This window comes from Solea senegalensis, linkage group LG4 (genome assembly GCF_019176455.1).
Source record: "Solea senegalensis isolate Sse05_10M linkage group LG4, IFAPA_SoseM_1, whole genome shotgun sequence".
Classification (NCBI taxonomy): domain Eukaryota; kingdom Metazoa; phylum Chordata; class Actinopteri; order Pleuronectiformes; family Soleidae; genus Solea; species Solea senegalensis.
Genome location: NC_058024.1, coordinates 14,112,163 through 14,135,529, shown reverse-complemented (window position 1 = coordinate 14,135,529; position 23,367 = coordinate 14,112,163). Strand labels below are relative to the sequence as shown.

Sequence of the window (23,367 nt, the reverse complement as noted above, 5' to 3'; positions counted from 1 at the left end):
CCACTTCAAAAGGAAATCAGAAATGCTACTCTGGATGAAAGGAGAACCATTCATTTTTCATGCATACTTACAGTTTTCCTATTCAGGGTCATGGCTAACAGGAGAGTATCACAGCAACTCGGTGTGTTTCCAGTTGCACTCATTTGAATGTCTTTGGATAAAAGTGGAGAACCTAAAGGCAATCCACGGCAGCCAAGACTCACAGTAAGCACAAATCGTTATCCCAACTGTGCAGTTTTCAAAGCTCCAGGTAGAAATATGTGTGTTCTAAATTTGAAGCTTTGAGGCCAGCACCTGTACATGCACTCTTGATCTGTCTAAGTTGAGACTTTTTCAAGCATTATGGAAATGTACAATCAGCACAAATCCCATCGGCAGAGCAGGAGGGCTTTAATCAAGGACAGACCCGGCAGAGGTTGATGAGCAGGCCTGTGGACTTTGTTAGATTTGGGATTTTTCAATTTTCAATATCCAGCTCCAGGGGGATTTTATCTCTCGCTCTCCGCTGCTGTTCTCCTGTATTTCCTTTAAGAACTACTCGGCATTATGAGAATTTCAATTTTGAGCCAGCAAACATGCTGCAGTGTGTTACTACCTATTACTCACTTGAGTCACTGACAAGCTCACCCCTTTACGTTTACATTACATTCTAGTCATTTGCCTGACACTTTTATCCACAATAAATTACAAAAGACGTACTCTGCCTGCACAGCAGTCCGGTGCAATTTAGGATTACGTGTCTTGTCTTGCCCAATGAAACATGGGCTATGGGACACTAGGCCTCAAATCCAAGACTGAAAGATCACCCAGTCTACCACTATGTTACAGGCAGATGAAATAGTCATCACAGTCATCACTTACTGGTTTGTGAATTCCTGTTTGTTTGGCCATATTTGAAAGAGCAGAGTGCTTGTCCTCCACATACATCTGTGACCATGCACCAGTTTGACAGAACTGTCAATCACAAAGTGTCCATGCAAAAAAACTAGAGAGACCATTAACTCCATAAAAATGTTTAATGATGTTGTAAATCAGGTTTTTCCATATCCAATCATGGCCAATCAAGAGAATACAGGTTTTTTTTTTTTTTACTGTTTGTCGTCTATTTATATTTAAAGATGCCAGGAAAGAAGGATAAAACTATTCTTTCATTCTGGACAGCAACCTCAGTGCAGTTATTATCTGTGGGTTAGGCAGAGTCATTGAATCCACTGTTCACATCTAAATATTGATTAGTGGAGTTAAATATTAAAAGTACATGAACAAACCCAAGGAGAGTTTACATTTTCCCTTTATCTGAGGAGCCCCTGGTGTCTACAAAGCCCAAAGCAGCTGTTTAGTTTGTTTATGCCTGTGGCCAGTTCTGTGCCTTTCTCCCCATTAACCTGAAGCACAGGAGATTACTTTTCCTATAACAGTCATTATACACTATTTAAGCTTAATTTCACCATTGTATTTCCAACACTTCATTTCCTTCTCTAATAGTGTTCTAGTGTGGACATGCAGTGCACTGAACAAGACTGCAAACTTAAACGGATTTTCCAGACAGAAAGAGTGTAATTATGTATTTTTTTTAAACTATAAAAAATAGGGTAATGTCTATAGTCACTTATAAGACACTGATGTTTATTTTTAGAGAAAAGGTTGAAATGATTAGATTTGGAAAAAAGAATTATAAGCACATACTTTTTTCTGCAAAACTAAAAAGTCAATAATTCTAAAATAAACTTGAAGAGGGGATAATTATGTGGGGAGTTTTTTCTGACAGATGGAGTATGTTTTTTTTATGACAAAAGATATAACAGAAGAGCTGCCTCCCTGTCTCTTTCTCACACATACACACACCTAAAGGATGCATCTATTAAAAGGCACTTTCTTAGATGTTTTCTTTTGTTGATAAAGTTTTTTTCTATGCACTTTTTGTGTCTGTCACCCATCCAAAGTCTACACAGTTCCATTTTGGCATAGCTGTAATTATATTTTTTTTTTCCCTCCCCCTCGGTGTGAGAATTTGATTTCCGCTAATTGCATCAAAAAAGTGCCTGGAGCCTAATCTGCAAATGTGTTCAAACAGCCCACACACTACAAGATGGTGACAATACACACGTCGCTAGGAGGCTGCGGACAGAAGGATATGCATGTAGTGCTACTGTTCAAGAAGGCAGTGGGCAGCTGAGTGGGACCTCGAAGCATATGGAAGAGCTCCAACTGTGGATGCACTCCAAAGCTGCGAGCCCAAAGAAAGCTCCCAGCTCTTAAATCAGCTCGGATTTATAAAAATAAAGAGCGGCGGAAAATTCATTTACAGCCAAACCATGTGTCTCAGTAAAGGAGCTGGGTATTTTCACTGCAAGAGAAGAAAAGGTCTCTGCAGAGATGGAGAGCCAGTGAAAGTAACAAAGTTATGAACCTCTTCATATCTTCTCACTGAAGGGAGAAGAAGCATTTCATGATATTTTCCACCGTCTTTGCTCTGACAGAGGTTTGACAGTTTACCCCAGCACAGTTTCTAAAGCTGTGCGAGGATTACTGTCCCAGTGCTCCAGGCAACTTACATTTTCCCAGCAACTGAGTCTGAGGTTTAAGTATTGATCTTATTGTATAAAGTATTTTATATAGTGTTCCCCATAAGAGCAAAGAGGAAAACGGTTTTACTCCGTCACTACCAGTCAGAAGAAAGCCCTAGGATTCAGCCTGGAAAACTAAACAACAAAAGGTAATATAGCAACAGTACAAACTGTAAAGACCACACATTACATTCTGACACCAACAACAAACTTCTATAAAACATAGAGCCACTTATTTAAAGGCATGAATCATGTGTGTGAAAATAAAACCAGATTCATCAGCTGTTCTTATTCAGACCTGGGAGCAAACATACAGACATTTGCAAGCATTATGCGTGAACAGCGACTGTCTGGTTGCAGAACACACACGGTGCCTCTTTGTTTTCTGTTACATGTATCAAGCCTGCAGCTTATTGTATCATCACCAAATGTCACCATCCTCTGACTGTATTCTGTGGCTGATGGTAAGTGCAATGACGGGTCGGGCAGTGTTTTGAAATTGATCAGGTCACTCTGAATAAGTCAGCCCAAGTGTGTTTTTATTGCCATCTATACTGCATGCGACTATATACTAAACAAGCAGTAACTATGGTACACAGCTGGTTGCCAGGGGCAGGGTAACACCATATCAGTGCAGTTTATAAGAAATGCATTGGACTCACTTCAGACAGAACAACGTGATCATAACTGAGCAATGTTCCTCCCTTTATCCATCATAGAGCTTCCAAAGAAATGAAGTGATCTCTCAACTCATCTCTTTGCTTTGTGAAAACTGTTGCCATTTTCTCCACGCAATTTCACCTGGATTACACCAGCATTTAAGCGGCAGAGAAAGTTGCAAATTTGAGGTCTACCATTACAATTCAGTTTTGGAAACACGGAAAACATTGGGTGTATGTTTTTGCAGGCTTGAGTGACACCAATGTGCTGGGTTTTCTTTTTGCCCAATATTTGAAATTAATTTCCACAGTTTAATATTTAATCTCCTCAACTCTATTTTCTTTTAGCTACAGTATTACTGAAAACTGTTGCTGAGATTTCTCTCAGCAACACACACAGCTTCAGTTGAAATCTTTCAGAGCAGAGGCAGACTTGGTGATTATGGTGCTGAATGCAAGCTGCCTCACAGTAAAAGTCTATAATAGTGATTTGTTCAAAACGGTTGTTTCTTTGGGTGAGAAATCTGCCGACTTTATGATTTCCCATTTAAATAACATTATAGTTGTCAACAGTGACAAGCTCAAAAAATTATGTTGCAGTGTTCTGCTCAAGAGTGCCACATATGTGCATATGAGAAAATGAATTAGTAATTGTATTAGTGGAAGTAATACTGATTATCCTTTAATGATACCATCGTTGTTTATGAAAGAGCTGCTGAATTTATCTATAACCATTTTTGTCATTGAGGTAAAAGCTGTTACTTCTTTGGGTTGGGTACCAGGAAGTTGTCTGAAGTGAACTGATTTAAATTAGCCTTCTACCTTGAATTAAATAAGATGGATGGATGTGTTGCAGTTACTAATCCTAACCCAGTTGTTTGAATCTTTGAACACGTCAAAATCAGCAGTAACAGCTGGAGCTCTCTCTCTCTCTCTCTCTCTCTATCAGTCTTCACTCCATTTAAGAAAGTGATCTGCCAAGATGACCAATTATTTAAGAGGTGTTTCTCTCATTTTATTAAGATAACAAAGATGAAGGATTGGAGGAAATTGCTTTTCATAGTCCTTTCCTCAGCTTGTAGTGAATTCAATTTTAAATGTATTAATTATTAACACTAAAGAAAAACGGGGCCAAACACTGATCCATACTGCTGTATGAGTGTATGTGTGTGCGTGTATGCGTGGGTGTGTGTGTGTGTTCCCTCCCTGTGAGACTGATTGAGGCTCACTGCGAATATGTGTGGATCCCCACTGAGGTGAGACTGATTTTCTTTGATAGCACAAAGGACACATATTATTGCAAGACACCGAGGCCAATAGAAAGGAGAGAGGCCATGACAGAGAGAGATATGTGTGTTTTACACAGCGCTGACCTCCCAAACCATCTCAGAGGGTTTTTCCAATTTATGAATTCCTTTATTGTGGTGCATTAGATTTTCACAACAGCCAGTGTTTTACCCTGCTACTGTTTAACACTCAAGAGGCCATCAAAGAATATTTGCCTTAAAGGCCACTTTAAATACTATTATTAGTTATCACAAATGCTGATACACATATGCTAAAAAAATATATGTAATATTTTTTCCTCCTTCACTAAGCATTTAACATTGTATCCTTTTTATTTAGTCAAATCCCAAAAGCAAACCAAAGAGCACTACTTTTATTTTTTGTCTTTTGGCTGCTCCCTCTCTAGGGGTTGCCACACCGCACATTTAATTTGGCCGAGATTTTTATGCCAGATGTCCCACCTGACGCAACCCTCCCATTTACCCAGGCTTGGAACCGGCATACTAGATTCGTTCTTAGCCATAATTTGGAGTGGCCAATTAACAATGAGTAATGGGGATTGGGTACCTTTCTCAGGAGGTACCCCAGCCCTTGACCTGGTGGGGACTCACCCCGGCAACCCTTCGGTCACAAGCCAAGTTCACTTTTTGCTTAATTGGCTATAGGGCTGCCCCAAAGAGGACTTTATATATAGAATATGTAAATTGAGCGCTTAATTAGCCACAATCTACCACATATGATGTAGCTGTAAATATGTGTAAATGGTCATTTATTCCTTTAGACTGCAGACAGTGCAGGAATTGTTGCGGTTGTTTTCTACTAATTTCTACTATAGTGTGGTGGCAGTGAGGAGACACTGGAGCTGAAACTACCACAGTGAGGGTGATGGATGAAGATTCTATAAGACACATCTATTTATACATCTGATACAATATATGCTGAAAGTGCAGCATTGTTTTAGTTCAAATTATAACATGTAAGTATTTAATTATACAATTTACCTACTAATACTATGGGATGTTGGCTCTCTGTAATGAGTCTCTAACTTCCTAAGAGCATAGATGCACATACTTTTTGTGACAATCCTGAAAATATCTCTTAATCTCAATTTGATGTTGTTTCTATTAGTTTTTATTAGTGCTGGAAGAGTGAACTTTCCACCAAAGGGGATGTACAGATGTGGACAAATTTGTTGGCACCATATGTCCAAAATTAATTCAACTCTTGCTGAAATGTTATTAAATTAAAAGGCAGTTATCCCATGCATACCTGCATTATTTGAGTGTATCAATAAAAATCTGAAAATAAATAATTTGTTTATTTCACAAAGATATTCAAAAATAAAAGGTCTATCGATATCCCTAAAATAATTATAAATTCCTGCATTATAGTCATATTTCAAACTAATTGCACCTTAATTGGCATCAGGTGCTGCCTTTTTTATCAGATATTCTGCTTATTTAAAGAAAGAAGACTTGCCACTCAGTGGTTTGGTGACATGTGCACCACACTGAACATGGATCTGAGAAAGGCTATAAGACCATTCCCAAGCAGCTTCATGTTGATGTGACCACAGCAGCAAATATCCTAAGGTCCATGGGCCTCTAGCCAACCTCCCATGATGTGGTCAAAACACAACCGGAGTTGGACAAGAAGGAAACTGCAGATGGCAGACAAAGAGCCAGTGAAAACGTCCAAAAAAACTCCACTTGCTCGTCAGTTCAAGTAATTTCAGAGATAGTTGTGTGCCAACAAATCTGTCCAGGTCTGTATGTGCAGCTGCTTCTAGAAATTCTACTCGCAGGCCAGATTTTTTTGTAAAGGGAGGGCTAGATTTGATAATGTGAAGATTCCCGGGTCCCTTTAGACATACAAATGCACTGTATATTGTAATAATTTTATTTTCAAAATGTTTCATTTTTCAAATGGCAATGATATCATAATATGTGCTAGCTGGAACACAGGACTTTGGTTTCAAAAGCACAACTCTTATATCAGCTGAGCTAATGGGAATGACACCTGACCAGGGCCAACTTTCTGTTCCAGTTAGTCCCTGCATGGCCATAAATACATTATAAAAGCTGCGGAATGTGATTATTGGTAAATAACAACATCTGCAGCTTTAAATCGACACGATAGAAGGTTCACAGGAAATCAATCTATCTGAATGATAGAAACTATGTTTGAAAATCAACATCATAGGGGTTTGATGCATTATGGTATCAAATAAGTGTTATTAGGACACCGTTATTTTCACTGCCAAATGGAAACTGAGATTTTGTTTCCTGTCTCCATCACACACATTCCACACAAGGGAGGATTTCCAGCTGACTGTTCAGTGTAAAAGGTTTGAACAGGAAATTGAGGCCATTGTTTTCCTCCTTCAAACTGGCAGCACAGGTTTGTAACTGCGTTGGATTGATGTTTTTCTTTTTGTGAAAAGACGTGTCACACCGGACCACTGAGGACTGTTCCACAACCTTTTAAAAATTGTACCCAATTGACAACAAAGGGCCGCAATAGCTACCAGGTTATTATTTATATATCCGACAAGTAGCAACATCATCAACTGTAGCCTTTGCTGACTATTAATAAAGACTATAATATACCTGATCTCACATTGCACTGCATAATTACACTGAGTGGAGTATGTACCATTGACCAGGCCAGATTATAGCATGCTGGCGAGCAAGGAAACTATAAATGTGTTATTTAAATGATAGCAGCTGCTACTGCTGCTATAGAAATCAGATTAATAAGAGCAGTGCAACAGAGCCAAAGCTGTAAACTTCAACCAAATCAGTGAGTTCAACAATATTAGTCCGTAGAGCTAAGAGACGAGGCAATTCATTGGAGCTTAAGGTCAAAAACCTCCACACACTGATCTTTCTTTTATTCATGAGAGAATTACAAGTGTCACTTTGGCTTTTTCAGGTTCACTCTGCAAAGTTGTTATTTACTTTTTTCCTAATTGTTTTTACTGACTGCACAGGCATTTTTACATGATTACAGGCTGCATAGCTATTATTATCTATTCATTTTTAAAAGAGTACATCACATATTTGCTTTGAGGTGCAACAAGCAATCAAACCCAAAAAACATGTGGCTTGTTATAAGACATAAGAACATGTTCTTAAAATAACACTGATACTGTAGTTGTTGATCTTTCAATCAACAACTACAGTATCAGTCTTATAGAAACAGAGTCTACAGTTTACATCCACTCACCTCTCTCCACTCTTTGGTCCCCAGGCCTTGAACGTACAACACCACCACTGCAAAGAGAAACATACACCACGTCTTAATGTTATTGGTTTTTGTTCAAAAAAAAAAAAATCGATGCAAAAAATAGATCAATAAAAAAAATTATCTCTCGGAGAATCATCTCTCTGCTTCCGTTGGTAGTATTTTTCTAAAAAAAAGCAACTATAATTCAAGATTTAGAGAGGCATAAATATTTATTTATGCCTCTGTTCTGTTCATGAATTGTTAATATGAGAGACGTGACTGAAGTAAAACTGAAGTTTTAACCAGTACATAGAGTAAAAGCTAAAAATGATTGTGCTTTTTTTGTGGGACATTGACTTAATTATTAATGAAAGGGAGGAAAAGTCTCCTCCTCCTTCAACCCGGTCAAAGCAGCCTGTGAGCATACTGGCACAAAAACCCAGGATGACCCCCTGATCCTGATCCTCTCTGCTCAACTCTTCAGAGAGGGAAAACAAAAACAGGAGGAAGAGGAAAGTGGGAGAAACCTAAATTAAAAATACCAAAACAGAGAAGAGAGGTTGTGGATAGACAGCTTTTTCCAGTGATTCTATTTAACAGAAGGAGAATAAAGTGAGGTCGGAGACACATTTATGAGTCAGAGACACACTCTTTGTGTGTGCGCGTGTGTGTGTACACACCTCTGAAATATTTACAGAAAACAGGCTTGTACTACGAGGAGACATAAGATGAAGGATAATGTTTTACAAGACATCAGACTCTCTGGACAGGAAGTCACAGAGTCAGATGATACAAAACTTGGACGTTGTGATTTGCTTTGGTTGTCCTCGGTTTGTGAGACAAGTGAGGTCTTGAAAAGTGTACAGTGTTTAAAACAACATTTAATTCAGGAAAACTAACAGATTGCGGTCAGCTGGCTGTGAGCCGATTACAGCTGAGGCGTGTGACGACCCTGACCTGCATGAACAAACGCAAAGCTTCATTTGTAAGGTTTGTTCTTGTTCAAGTAATCACTTTTTTGTTTAGTTTTGGAGGGCTGGTTTTCAATTTTGACACTAGTTCGTATTGAAAGTTTTCCCTTTATACAGGTGTAAAAAAAAACTAAAAAATACTCAAAGAAGTGGGAGTTACATTCCAAGCACTTTTTAATGTTACTATTTTAATTACCAGTACTTTTATTTTCATACCAGCATTTCTAATAACATGTCAGTACTCTGTTTAAGTAATCTGTCATTATTATGGCCCAGAATTGTTTGTTTTGTTTACTTGACGTTAACCCGTTCTCGTTCAATATCTATCAAGCAGAATATCGACTGCGGTTTCGAAACGCCGAAAGAAGAAGATGGGAATAACAACATCTATTAAAATACATACAAATAAATGGTCTGCGTGCTTGAAGTTTGAATCATTGTTGGGATATTTTAATACATAGCTGTTGTTTACATTACTAACATCTTGCTGTGTTGCATTTACTGAAGATTTTCATAATTTAGTGTTCAATGCTTTAGTAACACCAACAAACATTGTACATGCTTCATATGGATAAGGAGAATACTGGCATTATTATTTTTTCCCACTTCAAACACTGGTATTTATCACATTGTGTACAATTTGTGAATTTTTTTTATACGTATCCCTACAGGTCTCTACATTTTAAATACACACATTGACGCAGGCTAGTGTGACAACAAATGTACTCAGATTTCTCTTTCAGGAGCATTTAACAATACATTTAAATACAGTAAAATGTATTTTGGAGAATCTAGAGATCAGGCAGCGTTGACAGAGGGTGAAAGCAAAGATATGCCCAATGGATTATTAATGAGAGGAGAACTTTATCACAGGGAGCTCTTCCTGATCAGCACGGCCCGCCTCAAGGATGTGAGCTGCAATCAAATCTCTAATCTCAGTGGCATTACCTCAGAGATGACGGCACAGCTGAAGCAGAGTACACTCAGGCTGTGAGAACACACACACACACACACACACACGTACACGCGCACGCACACGGACAGTTTAGCCGTAAAGTAAGCAGGGCGCTATTTTCTCTGTGAAGTCAGGCACAGTCGAGTGTCCGCGGGTTGCCCTGTGAGTCATTATCATAAAGGTTTGTGTATATTTGAAAAGGAGATGACGTGCCACTCATCCTACTCACAGACTAATGAGCAACAGCAATGCTGCCTGTGAAGCCCTTTCTCTGTGAATTGAATGGCACAGCTTTTTAACCTTTTGGCATAATACTGAGCTCATAATTAAGTCCAACCTGATTCATCAAGTGTTCCTGTAACTTTTGGTTGTGACCTCAATTAAAACAAAGCAGTTAAATACAGGCCGTGGTCTGTGTGAGGGAGAGTCCGGGTTAGATCAACAACATAGAAGCTGCATCAGTGACTGTTGAAGTAGATTAATGCTAATAACTAAAATGTTGATGTTAAGAATCCATCAGGCGAGAGCGAGTAACGGGAAAGGAGTCACTCATACTAAACTAAAATAATCATCCAGTGCAGCAGTTGCTACTGACCTACTGCTTTTTAATTTCTTTCAATTCAGTCCTTTAAAATATGAGAGCATAAAACTTTCCAGTTTGCACAAAGCTCTCACCAACCTCACAAACACTCATATCCTTGATGGGGCAAAGTTTAAAAGTGGACAACGTTGAGCTCATCTGTGGTCACCTAAGCTGCAGTTAAAAAAAAATATTTGGTAGTTTCATCCATACAACCTAATACTTGACAGTTGTGAAATAGTCTCTCTGTCCTCAGCCCCTCCCGGATCAGATGAGCCTGAACAGATTCATTTCTTTAATGACCGATGCCATGAAGGCTTAAAAAAAAAAACTAAAAAAACACAGCTGATCTTTACAAAGCTGAGGAAAACTTCTGTCATGGTTTCATCAGAGCAGATCGAGACCACACCTTTACCATCAGCATTAATACATGAAAGCAGAATATAAACATGCTTGCATACATATCATTAAGATTTTATCAAGTTAATTGAAAGTTCATGTTATGCTAGAGTACGTTAATGCTGGACACTTAACAATTTATGCATTCGATGACAGGACATGAAAAATGTAGGTGCATGCATTTATAAAACTTTACCATGTAACTGACATTTATTTCCCTCATTTTCATCATAGATGAAATCATGGCTCAAATCATCTCCATCATGCAAGTATAACACACCAATGCCTACATTTGATGTCTTAATGCCGTTTAATGTTATCTCCGTTTTACATTTGCTGAGAATGTGTTTCCACATTGTGTTGTGCAGTTATTATTGCTGGTGATGTGTTTTTACTGTTGTGAAATGTCCTGTAACATTTGTTGTGAAAATGTTACATTTTAAATCAGGCTGTTGTCTGTTTCCTGCCCGGAGACAACAGATGAAAATTAGCTTGTCGCCAACTATGGTACAGAAACGAAGCTGTACGCTGTACTTGTCAACAAGATAAATCAATAAATTATAATAAATAGAAACTCATTTTAAATTCAGTAGTGCGATATGGATGAGATGTAATTTGCAGCCATTCAGATAGCATGTGACCTCTAACACCAAGTCATGTACCAATCAATCGATCTGGACACAATCATTACAAATTATAACCATTTATTGACGGGCTATAAACTGAGACACATAACTACAGGCATTGATCCGTCAACTGCTTCAGTCATTCATCAGTAGCCATCAACACTGTGTGACATTATCAGCAGGTTTCGACCTCATTCCTCTTGTGGCCAGAGAGACTGGGGTCCAATTGAGCGCTCTGACTGTGGACATGAAAGAGTTGTGGGGGAACTGAGGCCACAGAGAGTCAAGCATCCCCCGTCCCTCCAGTGGGAAGGAAAGCTTTGAAGTTCAAGACCCTACGACATAATCATTACACTCCATCACGGCACTACACCTCCGTCCACAGCGAGGGGAAAAAAAGGCTAATCTGTGGCAAAGTGTCTGCTGCTATCCGACAATGTGGACAAGGTCTTTGTGCAGGTGAGCATTTTAGCTATCCAGATTAGAGACCTTTAAGCCTGATACCCCCTTCTTGTCAAAACATTTCCTATATTTATCTCTCTCTAATCCTCGACATTCTAACTGATGTTACAGCTGATTGATTACATTTGTGAATTTCTCAGTGAGATGAATAAAGTATCTATCTATCTATCTATCTATCTATCTATCTATCTAAAGATGGTTCAAGATTTTCTCCCACATTATTGTCTGAAGATGGCACTCAAAGGACTTTTCAAACAAATGTAAAAACAATATAATGGTAATCCTAAAACTGAGTTGACAGGTAGGACATAAATCAGATTAATATCAGAATCTTCTATTTAATAGCTAGAGAAATGCGATTCATAGTTTATAGATGAATATGAGCACATAAAATGTCCTTAATCCTCAGAGATACCGCCTGCCTGTCACTGGATTTACTTCTATAAAACTTCATGAAACGATAAATGAGATAAATGTTCAGAACAGTTTATCCCTGATGACATTTACCTTTTTTCTCTTGCATAAGAAGTGACATTTTCACTAAAGCGGAGCTTCACTAGGATTTTATGATTATTCCGATTGTTTAACGGGATAAAGAACTTTGTTGCTAGTGTGGAGTCCATTAAGTATATCTGCAGAATGACTTCCATCACAGAAAGTGTTTATGAGGCTGTGAGAACAAGGTCCTGTCAGGACACTCACTCATTTTCTTCCACTTTATCCTCCACATGAGGGTCATGGGGAGCTGGAGCCAATCCCAGCTGACACAGGCAAGTAGACATGGTTCTGGTTCCGTTCTGGAGCCTCAGAACTTTGGGTGCTTTCTGGCAAACCAGCCCACGTTAACGCCAGTTTAAGAGGAACCAATGTGGGAGGACGTTACTTGTTCGGACAGGGTCATGAACCTGGGTCTAAAATTGCGGCAAGGCAACAATGCCAGCCACTACACCACCATGTCCAATTTACCTAATCCCGAGATTTATATATCCAACAAAGTTTATTTAACAACTGGAAATATTACATCCAGTTCTGTTGAACTTGAAAAGGCAGATAGCGGTAGCATTCACACCAGCAACCACCAGTACAGTTCCCGTTTGGGCTCTAAATCAGTTCAGAACCTTTGTGCTCTCAGCAAGCCAGGTGAATGGAACCAAATGGTGTGTTTCCACCTATTGGAATGGTTTAGTTCAGAACATATTCTTTTGCATTTCCATTAGGAATAGTACCAAAGTAACCAACCACAACCGTTCCATTTTTTGAGACCCTTTTGGGGTACCAGAGTAACTGTATGGTACTGATGGAGCCCACAAGAATCAGCTGACTGGGCAACAGAAAAGAGTCACTCCCTTGCCGACCTATGTTTCTTCAACACCCGCGGTCTATTCTCATACAAAGCTTGACATCTTGTTGAGACAAATAGCCACAAACCAGCGTACGATATCACAGTACAATGTCACGCTACATATCTCACCGAGATCAGGCACAACGCACACCCTGCCTACCAAGTAAAGGTACTGTTCTCAGTCGAAATGTGAGCCTGACCAATGGCTTTACCATGCTAAACTGTATGATGGAAACACGTCAGGGGTGTCAAACTCATTTTTGTTCAGGGGTCACATACAGCACAATATGACCTCAAGTGGGCCGGACGTCTAAAATAGCATGATAACCTATGAACAACAAAAACTCCAAAATGTTTTCCTTGGTTTTACATTTAATGAAGTATCTTTTTACAAAACATAAAAAAAAATTATAAAATTAAAAATACGTGCAATTTCAACAATATTATGCCTACATTTACCATTTACACATCACACAGTATCTATAAAAGGCACAAAGTGTAACCAGAGGGTCGCCGGTTCAAATCCCCACCCGGCCAAAAAGGGCTGGGGTACCCCTGAGCAAGGTACCCAACCCCCAATGCTCCCCGAGCACTACTCAGTGTGGAAGCCCACTGCTCCTAATTCTAGGATGGGTCAAAATGCAGAGGAATACTTTCCCTAAGGGGATTAATAAAAACTAACTTTAAAACTTTATCAGTGTGAAAGCACTATGGGAGGCAAAAGGTTCATGTATCCATTACAAATCGCGAGTAACATATACCATGAGCAGTCATCAAAAGCCAATCAAAAGAAGGCTTGAAGTGTCCCCCACATCATTACATCATCTTAATGTCTGCTTATGTAAAGGGAACCTGAATTAAAATAAAGTCATGGGAGCATTAACTTTCCATTATTTATTGCACTTCAGTGGTGCATCGTCCCACACTAATAACATACTATTGCATACACAGTTCAGACAGTGGGACAAACAGTGGGGCCCAATGCTCATCGGTGTTTGTGCTCTATGGCCCCGGAGAAAGTTAGTAAAGCCCCATGGTTATGTGAAGAGGTAGAACTTAATTAGTATATATATACTGTATATATAAATATAAACGTATCAAACCTGGTGAAGCGACAATTTTACCATTTTGGTGGTATTTTAACGACAAATTGCACATAAACAGATCTAGTTTAGCAACATTCCTCAACCCACTCTCTCCCTCTTCCTGTAATTGTCTTACAAACATTCTCAGCCACTAAGTTTCAGCATGCATAACGTGTGAAGAAGAGAAACTCCACATTTGCTTTACATGCATTTAAAGTGGTCTGTCACTCTCCAGAGTGTAGTTACACTAATTGGGAACAAACTTGATTGAAAGTTTTTCATTCAATGAGCTGCTGCTGCTTTGTTGTGGTCATTAAAGCTCAGAGAGATACTCACAATATTAAATGCACTGATGCTTAACCACGCAGATAAGGTACATGAAGTAGTGATTTAATTACATGCATTAAGGTGAATAGTCAGTCAGTTTGCGTGTTGTGTTGTGTTGTGTTGTGTTGTGTTTTGTTGTGTAGAGCTGAAATCAAGTTGAATCCACAGACATGAACAGTGAAGAATGAGTTTGACAGTTACCAGGATCTGACTTGGAGAAGGTGTCCATGTCCAACAGGTTTCTGCAACAGAAGCAAATGAATTGAAAAATTAGATGAGAGCATGTCTTTTGTGTTCACAATACTATATATATATATATATATATATATCATATAATAATACAGTTCCAGTCATTCTTAAAGCTGGGGTGAGTGAAATAGTTTTGGCATTAGTGGTCAATAAGACTTCTCGAGAGACTATTCTCTTCTAAATTTGAAAATTTGGCCCATGACAAGAGACTTTGAGACCAATCATAATACATATCAGGCAGAGAGGGCAGTCCTGCTGGCTGTTCCATTCAGATCCCCTCACAATAAAGGCTGCTGTGCCACCACTGTTATCAACTTCCTACAGTGCAAAGCAACCTAAAAAATGAAAAAGAGCCAGGGTTTCAGAGATGGGAGAAATTACTTCGGGGTCATCCGTCACCTATGAAACATGTGCGTCAGTCTGTGTTTATCTGTCGGGAGAGGGTCAGAAATGTTTGTATTCAACAACCTAAAGATAAAAGACATTTTCATCTGCCACTGCCTACTACAGCTTTAACTAAACACAAGTTAATTATATCATTCCAGAAACAACCAAACCAATTATCCAGGCTTGGGACCAGCACTCGGAGTACCCTGGATGTGTCCACTGTGGCTGGGGGTCAATTTTACGCCATCCACTTAAAATAAGCAACACAGATTGCGTACCTTGCTCTGGGATGACCCAACCATTGACCTGGCGGGAACTCAAACTGGCAACCCTCCGATCACAAGCCAAATTCCCTTTCCACTTGGACATGGGCCGGCCAAATCCTACACAATTATATTTAAATACCACAAATAACTCTAAGTAAGCATTATGCAACAACCTGAGGTATAATTTTAAGAATTAATGCAACAGCTTTTTTATTATACAACTAGGATCCCATTGAGACTGAGCCCTCCTTCAGTATTAAAGTGTATCTCACATCACATGACACATTTCTCTCTGTCCGAGGCAGAGAATGTCACCATTAAACTCAGCTTCTGAAGAAAAATGAATCACAAACACATGGCTATCAAATCACTGTCAGGATCACGACACATATTCCTCTCCTAATATCCTGACACATTAGTAACGAATGAGAGTGATTAAAAAGACAAAAAATAAGAGCTGAGGAGAAGTAAGTGACAGACTGAGATGTCAGATGGTCTGCAGGGAGCAGCACAATGTGCCTCATGCTCATGCTGCTCTGACTGTGTCTACATAAAGTAAGCTCATGTCCGTATGTGGCCTACAGTACAGTTGCCCTCTCTTGCCAATAGACTGAGAGTCTGTAGCGCAACACAGGAGTAAAAGTCAGATGGGTTACTCTATAAATCTGACAGAACTGAAAGAAATAGTCCCAAATATGGGGTTGCAGAGAAACCTGAAGTCTAATGAAAAATCCATACACGACTCCTGAGAAACATAACCCTGTTCAGTTGTCCATCATATACTTCACTCCATTTGTCAAGGAAATTCAATTCCATGTTGTTTGCTCGATATTTCTATTTTCAGCTGCCTCTAATGAACACTGTCCCCCATAAGAACTGGACTGTCACTGGTTAAATGTCACTTGCTTGTCAGACCAGGACAGTTGGATTAGGAGCTTTGAACATAGAATTCTCCATCTTCTCAGTGTTTTAAACAATGGCACACTTTTTTTTTTTCCATTTCAAACACAATCCCAGGTGAAGAGAGGAAGATGAAGGATGAAGGAGAAGGGAGAAATAGGTTATGATGATATATAGTGAGTTCACAGTTTATAACACCTTTGTGAAATTGTGACAGATCTTGCCACAGCCGGTGTTACGAGTTATTTTATTTAAGGTTAAAGTAGCACTTCAGGGTTTCTTTGAAGTCAGCACTGAGTGAGTGTTAATTTTTTCCACGATGGACATCATGTTGAGTACCAGATGAAGCTCACGTACCACAGTTTGAGAACCATGGACCTAAGTCAAGACCATACATTTATCTATAGCCAAACTGATTGTTATAACCATAATACGAGATACACCTCCTGCTGCTTTGTACAGAGCTCTGTCATTTTCCATTAGCTATTAAATCTTTTAAGAATTTAAAAGAAGAGGTTTAGGACCAGTTTACTGACTTGCCCCTCTTCTTTTTCTGTATATGTAACAATGCATGTAATATTCAACATGTCTTTCACTGCTTGTGTGTTTTGTTGTGCAAAATAAATAAACCTAAACACACTACAGTAGTACCTCATCTACAACATCCACTTTAGTCCAGCCCCATTAAGGAGCCATTTGAAAATCTTGTCAGCCCATGAGTCAGGCACACACGGTGGGTTAATATGAAGGTTGTTGGGTGCTTTGCTCATGGTCATTTAATACTTATTAGCCGAGTTGTAGACTGCAGAGTGGCTGCCACACTCAGTTGGTCTAATAGGATGCAGAGGAGAGACACAGGTTTGGTTGAACGCTGGCAGCCACTTATGCAAGACAGAAGAAAAGTGACTGTGAATGTTACTCAGACTGTGACTGATCAACCACTTACAGTCACACACCCCGACACGTCACATGACAAATACAACACACTTCCACCGCATCAAACCAAAGTCATTTTACAATTGCAAGTCTCACAATCAAAACAATAACTAAAGCATCAGCATCATCATCATGTGCAAAATTCTCTTCAACTAAGCACTCCAGCCTGTGCACTTAAACCTACTGGGTCAGTGTTGATCAGCATTAAGCAGTGGATTTTCCCTCCTTTTCTTGTGCCTTTCTTCTAATTATATTGCACAAAGGGTCTCCCTTTCTATTTCTGTCCCACTGTGACGTCAAACAGGCATCACGTACGGCATTAAATATTTAAAGCGCTGCACGCTGCAGCCTTTGTGCCCTCGCATTAACATAATCCTACATAAACACACTCAAGTCTCCCTCGCGCTCATTTCCCTTCTCCATTCACGTCTTGTGTCTTCTGCGGGAATCTTTGTCGAGCATCTTGATCCAAGTAAGGAAAAGGAATCCCGCTCATTACCTGCAGCAGTAACACTGATATCATCACTTCCAGATCATAATGATGCAAATGTGGTTCAATAAAAAAGTTTCAAAGATGATAATGATCTCCTGCAAATTAGGTTCCCACAAAATGATGTTACTTAATTATATGCGTACATGTCAATGTCATGTTTGACGAAAATGAGGAAAGAGATATTCATTTCCTGGTTATTATGTTAAGGTACAAAAAGCATGTGGTTCAGCCTGGAAAATACTTTGTTTTTACTCATATAGTCAACAGTTCCTACAAAAAAAAAAAAATCACATTACATAAAAATGAAGTGAATGTCTGTTTAATGAAAGCATTGACTGACACATATTAAGTGTATTTTCACACATCTCCAATGACCCAATGTCTACTTACGTCACAGTTTTGATGTAGGTGCAGGAGGGTAAATGGAGGTAAAAATCCATGTAAATGTATAAAACAAAGGCATTAATTAAATAAAACAAGAACAAAAACAAAGGGCACAAAATTGAAGAGATCAATACCACGGGGAAACAGGACATGAGGGGCAAAACAGAATCCTAACAAAAGCATCATAGACAAAGGAAAAGAATGAGTGTTTCTACTCACAAGGAAGAGAGAGACAACTAGACACAGGTGAAAGTAATTAGGGCGGGGCATGTAATCAAGAAGGCGGGAAAGCAGACAAAAGACCAGGGAGTGACTGAAGTGACAAGACGTGAGTATCCAAACAAAACAGGATGTGTCAAAATAAAACAGGAAATCCACAAATACACCAGTTACTAGAAGACAAAAATAAAACTCAAATCAGGCTAATAAAAGTCCCAAAAGATCTAAACACTAGAAATATAACAGACGTCAGACACAAGAATCAAACCAAACATTGTCAAACTGCAGATTGCTTAAAAAAAGTTTGAAGAAAGCCATACAAAATGCTTAAATGTCCAACATTTAGCAAGGACACTTCTAAAATCTCAGTATTTAACGTGATCGTCAGCCAAATCACAACAATTAATGAATCAAACTCAGGTAAAAAAAACACAACAAATCATCTCCTGGTCTCAAATTGTGGTCTGCAAATGTTTCACATTTGTATACTTTTATAGTAAACAATCACATGATCGTATGAGTTGTTGTTTTTCATTATCCAAGAGTGAGTCTTTTATATTTATATCAGGAGCCACATCAGCTCTATAGAGGCTGCCATTTTGGGCCACAATGATGACAAATGTACTGTACAAGTTTGCCAATTTTTAGCTTCTTAAATGTGAAAATGTTCTGGTTTCTTTGCTCCACATAATAAATAAATCATTAAAAATGAATCACTTTGGTTTGTGGACAAAAATGTAATTTCAGCGTCAGGGAAAACACTGATCGACATGTTTCTGACAAAGAATTACTCGATTAATCGAGAAAAGAATCGGCAGATTAATCTGTTATAGTTGCAGCCCTACACTGTACCTTTAATAACAAATATATTCTTGGAGAAAATACATTCCTTACAAAACATGATTCACGTCTGCCGTTTAGTTGTAGGTGAGAAAGACAGTTTGCCTTCACCTTCACTTTCTCTGGAAACATTCAAACATTTACAGCCATCATTAACATGATTAATTACACTTGGGCTGGGTTACTGTGACCGACCATCACTAAGGTCCTCATACGATCAAATAATAATGTGCAACGGTGCCTCCATAAGCTCACACAGCAGTATGACATTTTGTTTTTATGAAAGCAGCGGTGAGGTGAGACTGGAGAGTGACTTTGCTGAATCTTAAAAAAATGACCTCTGACTCTTTTCTTTTTTTTTACTTTCTTTATTATAATTTGACATACATAATTCATTATGAAAGTATGTATTGTGTTTATTAAAGCAGATCAAATTTGTTGCACATCTGGATCCAGATTTTGGTGGCGACAGAGGTGTGGACGTTCTAAATAAAACGTGGACTAAAGGCACAGATGTGTTTCACAGGACCTTGGGGGCCTGGCGCCTTTCATATTTTCTCTTTTTCCGCCTCTTGGCTTCATTTTCCTTTTTGACTCTGTGAAGTTTAAGTGCGCTTTATTTTTCATAACTCTGAAATTATACACTGATCTTCTTCAGAGGGTTTCAGGAGACGGTTTTCTGTCAGTATCCTGCACGTAACTAGGGCTTTGTAATGGCAAGAATATGTCAATACAATGCCTAGGAGTGATGATGTGATAAATTGTGATATACTGAGGTACTTTAAGCGAGGCACTATCTAAATTAGGACTGCAAATAAGGAAAATCATAATCAATGAATCTGTCGATTATTTCCTCGATTATTCAAGCACTTGTTTGGTCTGTAGAATGTCAGAAAATGTTTGGTGTTTCCCAAACCTGGAAATGATGATGCTGATTGAGTTTTAATGATTTCTTTGTTATATGAGGCGAAAGAAATCAGAAAATTTACATCTAAGAAGTTGAAAAATCTTGTTTTAATTCTTTAAAAAATACTGAAACCAATTAATCGCTGACCAGAATAGTTGACGATTCATTTAATAATAGATTTTCTATTTAAAAAAATAAATAAAAAATAACTGTGCTATATGCATAAACAATATAGAGGTTTTTTTTTAGTCTAGTGAGCGTGGAGTGATGTCGGAGGATTAGATGTGACACAAAGCCGCTGTTGGAAAACCTGTGTCACAAAATTTCCATAAAGATACAGAGCTTCAAAGAATTAAACAAAAATGTCACACCAGGAAACACTGTGATGTTTTCTTTCATTTCCCTTTACATAACAAATGAACTCCTCTGATAACAAAATGTAAAGAGGCTCCCACTCAACACAGGGTCCTTAGCATCTATGCTTTTCCACTTCTCCTGACTATAGGTTCAGAAATTATGCCATCACCTAAGCCCTAATCCTATTCTCTGACAGCCTGTAGTGTTTATTTCCGGCAAGAGTCATTTCACCACACAATACGTCTGCGGCACTTGAAATGCAATGCTTGAGTCACGGCTGTTAATCAGGTTCACAGAAAGAAACATGTGTTTACTGTGGAGGCACACACTGAAAACAGTCAGCAGTACAGACCGAGATACATAAGGTTTCTTTGAAGTGGGTTTGCATGAGGTATCCACGCGACACATGAGGTGACAGTACAGTGTATGTGAGCCTGCTGTGCAGAGAGCCAGGTCAGGCACGCTCTCAGTGAAAACATGGCTGCCAGTGGGAAAAACACTGGCTGCAACCAATAAAATATGTTTGTCCCCTTTTTGAGAGTCAACAGAGATAACCAGTGATAAGTGACACAAACTTTGAAAAAGGGACAGTGGTAGACCAGCAGTTCCTGTGTCAGTGAGACTTTGGTGCAGGAGAGTAAGCGGTTCACAAAGTAAGAGAAACCTCTTTCAGCTACAAAAGGCTGTCGATTGGCAAGATAAAGCTGCAAAAATAGCACACATCTGAGCTGTCGTACATTTTATGTGGTGGTCCTTTTGTTAAGACTCGGTTCTCTCTTTGTGTTTCCACTTGCAGCAAAGTTTTCACTGAGTGAGCCGGCTTCTCTCAGCTTTTTCATTGGTTCTCTTTTATACCAAATACCACCTGAGGTCATTTGCTCTCTTATCATCCTCCTCTTCCTCACATACTTCACACACTGGTATAGCGGAATATTAGATTAAGATGGAGCGAGAGATAAAGTGACTCTAATTATTATTATTTATATAATTTTTTTGTAAATCACATAATCACAAACCCTGGTATTTACAGTAGAATGATGTTTTTATTGTGGCTTTTATGTTTATATTTATTAATTATTTGGTTACTGTGGTTGTCACGGATTTTTCGTCCGATTACCATCAGAGAAAGCTCATGTACCACTGGTGGTGCAGGTACCACAGTTTGAGAACCATAAAATCTGCATATCAATTATATTTTTAATTCATGATTGCACTCAAAAATATCTCCCTATACCATAAAATGTTCATTTATACTGAGCATTACCGTTAAATCTGCTGTGAGCGTAGTTTTTAAAAAAAAAAACAAAAAAAAAACAACGTTATTTCCATTTACACTTCTTTATTTATTATATTTATTTTGGCTTGTTTTTTTTTTTACCAGATGGGGGAAAACACAGTTGATCCGCACTCATATCTACTCTGTGTGCATTCGTGTGAGTTGTGAGTTGCGCTCTCAGAATAAACCCTGGTGCTGGTGGTTAGTGCGCCGTCCCCACGCACTCCTACACCCACAGCGCATGCATTTATTCTTCCTTAAAGGAGAAAAATCCACAGTGGGACCGCGCATATAAATGGAGAAAAACGCACGGGGAGGGAAAAGTGTGAGGTGAAGAGAAAACTGCGAGAAATTGCGCAAATAAATGAGAGCGTGTGAAACAAAACTGACTCAGATGTTAAAAAACCGTGAAATCACAACATGCAAAGCTCGACAACAAGATGTTTGTTTACCTGCAAGAGACGGTGACTTCAATCTTTGTCGCGGGTACAGTGGAGTTGAGTGGGTCAAAATCCCCTATTGTTGCCATGGCTGAATATTTTCTTTCTTTCTTTTTTCTTTAAAAAAAAATTAAATAAATGAATGAATGAATGATTGAATGAAGAAATCCTGGAAGTTCGCAGTTTTATTACACCACGGATTCCCCTTCTTCCATCCACTGAAGGAGACGCTGAGAGTGAAGCAGAAATTGTTGCTGCTGATGGAGACTGAAGCGCAGCTGAGGGTGAGGAAGAGGAGGAACTGGCATACCTGAGGACCACGGAGAGAGAGAGAGAGAGGGAGAGAGAGAGCGCTAGAAAAAGAGAGCGCTACACACCGGAGATTGATTCACTCACTTTCCCCTGTTTTTGTTCCCCTCCATCCATCGCCAGGTGGAGGCAAAGACCTTCTCCACTTCCAGCTGTAACTTGTTGTCCTGTATGGCGGGTGATTAGTGCCACAATCGGAGGCTTTGGGTAACAAGCAAATGAAGCTACTTTACAGACCCCAGGCTTTTTTTTTCTCAGCTGACATAGGGCAATAGGCGGGGTACACCCTGGACAGTTAGCCATTGCAGGGCCACACACATAAAGACAAACAACCATTCACTCTCACATTCACACCTAAGGTCAATTTAGAGTGACCAATTTCCCTAATCCCCATATTCCATGTTTTGGACTGTGTGAGGAAGCCAGAGAACCCGCAGAAAACCCACACATACACAGGGAGAACATGCAAACTCCATGCAGAAAGACCCTTGTTCCAACCGGGGCAAGAGTGCTAACCACTACTGTACACCAACCGTGTGGCCGCTGTTTTTTTATTCATGTAAAAATAGGTTTTTATTGTTTTCTCCTCCGTGTGTGAAACCTCGAAAGACAGGACATGTTTTAGTGGTTACTAATGACTTAAGTTACCTTTCATTGACAACAGTTGGTAACACTGTCTTAGCTGACTTAGCTGATGTGGGGCAGGACAGATCGCCAGTCCATAGTTTTTGAATTTTCTTTTTATCACAAACAGTCCAGGAGTTACAGTAATGAGAAGTGCACATGCGGCGACGGCAGGATTGGTAACAGAAGGGTTAACCTCGGAGAGAAATCACAAAAGTGACCTATGCTAGTACTCATTAGCTCTATCTTACTCACTCTCATATTCAAAGTGATTGATTTGGGGTTAGAATTC

General features: G+C 39.1%; 1 protein-coding gene across 1 annotated transcript in view; it reads right to left on the bottom strand.

Annotated features, from left to right (window-relative positions):
* LOC122768138 (copine-9-like) overlaps positions 1-22,263 on the bottom strand; it is a 97,936-nt gene extending 75,673 nt beyond the window's left edge. Inside the window, exons 1-3 of the mRNA XM_044023903.1 lie at positions 22,155-22,263; positions 14,690-14,730; positions 7,742-7,788 (exon numbers count right to left, since the gene is read on the bottom strand). Of these exons, the coding sequence (XP_043879838.1) occupies positions 7,742-7,788; positions 14,690-14,730; positions 22,155-22,231 (165 nt within the window). The 5' untranslated portion in view covers positions 22,232-22,263. The remainder of the gene's footprint in view (positions 1-7,741; positions 7,789-14,689; positions 14,731-22,154) is intronic.
* Positions 22,264-23,367: the final 1,104 nt, after the last annotated feature.